Source organism: Populus nigra, chromosome 4 (assembly GCF_951802175.1).
Source record: "Populus nigra chromosome 4, ddPopNigr1.1, whole genome shotgun sequence".
Lineage (NCBI taxonomy): Eukaryota > Viridiplantae > Streptophyta > Magnoliopsida > Malpighiales > Salicaceae > Populus > Populus nigra.
Window position 1 is genome coordinate 13,793,951 of NC_084855.1, and position 5,168 is coordinate 13,799,118.

Consider the following 5,168-nt stretch of genomic DNA (forward strand, 5'->3'; position numbering starts at 1 on the left):
CGCCTCCTCTTGGGGATTTCTCTCGAATGTCAAGGCCGTCCTGATATAATGATTTCACTTAAGTCGGAGCCCCACAGACAATTAAAGGAGAGATAATTTGAAACTTGAAAAACTGCCACTTCAACTCTCTCAAATGTTCTCCCACACACCACACCACACCCTCCAGTGAAGTGGAGGAAATACGAAAACCACGGATTGCTTCAATTAAGGTATGACTTCTGTGCACTAGCTAGATACAATTTTGTTTTTACATTTTAAAAGTGATTTTAAAAGAAAATTAATTTTTATTTTATTTTTTTATTTCAAATTAATTATTTTAATACATTTCTAATTAAATAAAAAAACTATTAAAAAAACAACCATTAACCCATTTCCAAACAAATACATACAGACATAAGAAAATCAGTTTACTACGGGGAATGAGTGACTAAAATGGTCAGGAATTATCTTGAGCTAGGAGGCCTCAACAAATCACCTCAAACAAATAAAAAAAAAAAAAAAAGGGAGAGAGAGAGAAGAACACACAACACAATGAATATCCAAGTCCCAACCACCTATCCAAAACTCAACTTATCTTTACTCTTCTGGTCAGTCACTCCATTATATCCCAACCACTTCTGATCACAAAAAACTTGAACATGTTCACAGTAAGCTAGCCCACCAACTGCATTATTAAATCATCTCAACCACCTCCTAAGATCGTTAGTTGAAGAAGGGGAAAGCTCACCACCAAAGCTATCCGTACAGCAAGAAGAATAGTTAGACTGTTGTTCTAGTCCACCCAAACGTGAACCGCTCACGCTCTTGAAGCTTGGACTCCTTAAACCATGCCCGTAACCAGCACCGCCATAAACTATACCGACATCACAAGGGTCGGGGGCTGGATACGAAAGCCGTTTTCTTGCAGACCCAACCCGGTCTCGTTCTGGTGTTGATGGTCTTTGCCTTGGTGCACTCTGTGATCTCAATCTAGCCTTGGCAGACTCGGTTGCAGCCATGTAATTTGGCAATGTAGCATTGCCATTACTACTAACACTAGCACCACCCCTGATTCCATGTTGATTCGAACTTCCATTGTAAAAATAATTGGACCTTAAACTTGGTGTTTGAGAGGAATTACAACTTCTATCTTCTCTTGCACATCGTGGACTAGCTGAACGAACCTGAAGAGGCCTAGTTTTTGATGGGGAGGGTGTGATAGGAGAGTGGTGGAGTGGAGCAGTTTGATGAGCTCTATGGAGTGGAGAAGGAGCAGAGTGTGCTACACCATTGCTTGATGAATTGGATCTCTGGTGTTGGTGATGTTGGTTTTGGTTTGTTCTTCTAAAATTAGGAACTAAATATGAATAAGGTTGGGAGGTGTCAATTTCTACAGTTTTGACGGGGTCTCTTTGATCAGTTGAAGCTCTTGCTCTGCTGCTATTGTCCCAAGGCTTTGCAGGCATCCATTGATCAAGCCATTGTGGTCTTTCTTGGAGATCATCTTCATTGCCATTTGATGGGCTTCTGCCATTTCTCCATATCTTGGACATGGGTTTGAAAAAATTGAACCAATTAGCCATGAGCTATACTCTTAACAATTCAGAAAACAGGGGCAGAAAAAAGTGCAAGAAATGAACCTGCTGAGAGAAAGCTTGAGATAAGGTCTTTTCACGCTTGAACGCAGCTTCTTTCCTGCGTTGCAACATGGCCTTGACTTCCTCAATGGAGTGTGGCCGATCATCCCAATCATCTGCAATGCTACTGCTTTCTCTTGACTGTCAAATTTTGATTCAACACTGAAATACATTAGACTCTTATAGCTTTAAAGTACAAAATCATAAGGTCATTAATTAGTAGAAAAACCGTTGTTATTGCTTTGAATTAAGTTCAAGCAAGGTATGACCAGATTGAAATGCTAAGCAATGCTTAGAAAGTACAGAACAAATTAATTACCATGGATTTTCTATCTGAAATGTCTTGAAGATATCGCGATTCAAGCACGCTATTGGTGTCACTAAATGCAGATTTCCTGCTGCCTTCATGTGAAAGTCTCACGCGTTGATCAAGCACTCGAGCCTGCACTCGAGCCAGAGCTTGCATGCATCGCAGGGTCATCTTGGCCTGTTTCCTCACATTGTGTCCCCTTACTAAAGCTTGCAACTTCACTAGCCCTTTAAGTGCACGAAGAGCCCGCCTTGCCTACACACACCACAAATTAACACACACCATCTCTTCTAATCACTACAAATATTGATAATTCATGAATGACTTTTCACTATTTGCAATGCAAGAGAGGAAAAAAAATAGCATCTATTCCTATATATGTTCAATATTCGGTTTTTACCAAGTATCCTCTAAAAGCTGTTTGAATGACAATGGCAGCATAATGTTCTCTAGGATGATATGAAGGCCTAGTGAGCCGAGCCACCTCCACCGCTTCCTGATCAGTGGCTACAGCAGCTTCAGCTGCAGCTGCAGTAGCAACTGCTACTGCAATCGCATGCCTTTGCTCGGCTGCTGCAGCTGCCGACACATGGTCTGTTGGAGCACCTCCACAACCACCTGGGGATGCCTTAACATTTCCTGCCTTTGACAGGTTCTGTTGTGTAGCTGGTTCTTGATTCGTAGGTTTCCTAAATAACCATCTTCGCTTCCCTCTCTTCTGCAAGAAGAAAAGCCCACAAAAGGGTCAGCCATTACAACTCAAAAACAGATCGAGAAACAACGAGACGTTAGTTTTCAATCGATAAAATTAAAAGAGAGGCGAAAAGGAAGGACCTTTTCTTCATCTTCTTCTTGGTTATGGCCAGCCCCAGTAGCCCTCTTGTCACTTTCTTTAGTTGGAGATCTAAACGCCCTTTTCACAGCAGTCAACCATGAGCTACCTCCCTTCTTCCCCATCAGATTAAAGATAAGTAGGTTAAGTTATACCAAGCTGCTGCATTTACACCAACCCCTTCTAGAAAAAAATTATATCATAAAGAGCCAGAAAATTGAGGTAAGGATGATGGGGTCTTGCTTGCCTGATGCTAGCTAGCATGTGTGTCGTCTTTCTGAGGGAAGTTGCTGGGCTGTGAGAATAATAAATTAACATCGATATAGAATGTAACGTGTGTACGTATTTATTAATTTGAACGTTATATATATATATATATATATATATATATATATATATTTTTTTTTTTTCATGTGAGGTTAAAATTAAGTTGGTGTATTTTTGTGGCATGAAAATGGAGGAGACAGTAATGGTAGTGTCAGTGAGTCCGTCAACGTTAAATTGTTCCATCTATGGACTGATTCAGACACAAACACATATATAATTAAGTATCTAAGAGAACGTGGTGATCAGGAACAGAGTGTTATCGAGAAGAACGTTGAAAGTACAGTGAGGGAGGGAGTGCAAGTTGAGGTGAGAGGGAGGGTGAATTGCATAGGGCACCAAAAACAGCTTTAATCGGCGGAACAAAGGTTCTTTCTTTTTCAATTTAAGCTTTTTTGAGTTTCACACACTTTTTATTTAAAAAAGAAAGGATAAAGTGACCTCGCATGGCATCACGTGAAAGCAGCAGCTGGTGAAAGATTATCTGATAGTCGATGGACCACAGTTCAGTCAATAGGCAGGTGTTTTGGTTAGCTCACGGTTTGGACAACCTTTCACTAAAATCAATGGTGGTGATGCCGCCCTCCCTGGAGGTTATTCCGCTGCTGCTTCGTTTTTTTATCTCTTTTAATATCATTGTTTGTAATTGTTCTTGTTGTTACGAGGAAGCATTTCTTTTCTTTTTCACAACTCTATGAATTGGGACGTAAGAATGGCTTTCGATCATATCATGACTGGTCGAGACTAGATTTCATTCCTCGGCCTCCAAATTATTGTCAGAGTTCAAGATTTTTATGTCCTTAGTGTTGGATGAATCAATTACTAGCAATGAATTACCCCCACTTATTGCTCAACATTAAAATACATTATATTGTCATTTCCTAAAATCATAACATCTAGCCGGAACTGTAAAACTATTTTATCCACTAAAATCTTTGGTGCTCGGGTTATCTAAACCTAAAATCTTCACCAATCCAGCTCCAGTGCCTTGTAGCTCAGAAGCTTTTTGATCAGTGGTTGGAAATGCGGCCCCTCCCCATGTTTCCATTTGATTTCCCTTTTACTTTTAGAGGAGGAAAGGGACAGATCAACGTGTTTACAATTTATCCATAAAGTTATTGCAAGGGCCAGGCTTATGCGCTAGCCACAAAAAAGGAGGGGCTGGAACCCAGTTCCTTGTTTTATTGGGCTCGAGGACTGAGCCAATTCCATATCACCTTGACCTCCAAAAAAGCTTCGAACGCCTCCCATTCTTGAGAAGACGTAATTCGACAGGGCCTCGTGCAAGCACAATGAAACAACGCGAATTTAGGCACCGTTTATTCTTAGAAACAATTAACTTTTTTAAAAATCATTTTTCTCACTTTTCAATGTTCAATAATCCAAAAGAAAGTTGAAAATGGAAAAATACTCTACAGTGAAGGAAAAAAATTAGTTAAATGTGTTTTTCATCTATTTTTTTTTAAAAAAACCTTCACTAAAAATTTAAAAAGAGTGAAATGACTAAATATTTTTTTTATTGTTATTTGTTTTATTTAGATAATTTATAATATTAATTTAATATTAATTTTATTATTTTATTATTTTTTATTTGTTATATTTGGTCTATATTATTTTTTATTATTATTTGTGTTATTTAAAATAATTTTTGAAATAAGTTTTTTTAATTTTATTCATTTTCAACTTTTTTAACTGTTAGATTTGATTTTTATTTTTTTATTTAAAATAATTTATAAATTTAATTTTTTCACTTATCAAATTTGATTTTTATTTTTGTAGTATATTTGAAAAAATATTAATAAGTTATTTTTTACGACATTGACAAACAATAATAATTATTTTTAATTTATTTTTTATAATATTATCAAACATTAAAAAAAATATTTTCTAAAAAAATATTTTATAAAATCATTTAAAAAGATATTTTCGAATAAACAAAGCCAAACGAAACGTTATATCCACGTCTTTGTTTCTCTGGGCTCATGGAAAATGCGAGGGGTGCAAACAGGCTACTGGAAGCACAAAAAACAAGAGGAGTTTGGATGCCACAACCCAGTTTCCTTGGATCCAACAAACGAAGCTTGGA

The 5,168-nt window shown here is 37.5% G+C and overlaps 1 protein-coding gene across 1 annotated transcript; it reads right to left on the bottom strand.

Annotated features, from left to right (window-relative positions):
- Positions 1-347: 347 nt before the first annotated feature.
- On the bottom strand, positions 348-3,105 carry LOC133692996 (protein IQ-DOMAIN 17-like). The gene is made up of 5 exons (XM_062114184.1): positions 2,761-3,105; positions 2,327-2,644; positions 1,936-2,181; positions 1,620-1,757; positions 348-1,523 (listed from the first exon to the last, which is right to left on the bottom strand). The coding sequence occupies exons 1-5, from the start codon at positions 2,881-2,883 to the stop codon at positions 678-680; spliced, it is 1,671 nt and encodes a 556-aa protein (XP_061970168.1). The 5' UTR covers positions 2,884-3,105; the 3' UTR covers positions 348-677.
- Between the last annotated feature and the right edge of the window lie 2,063 nt (positions 3,106-5,168).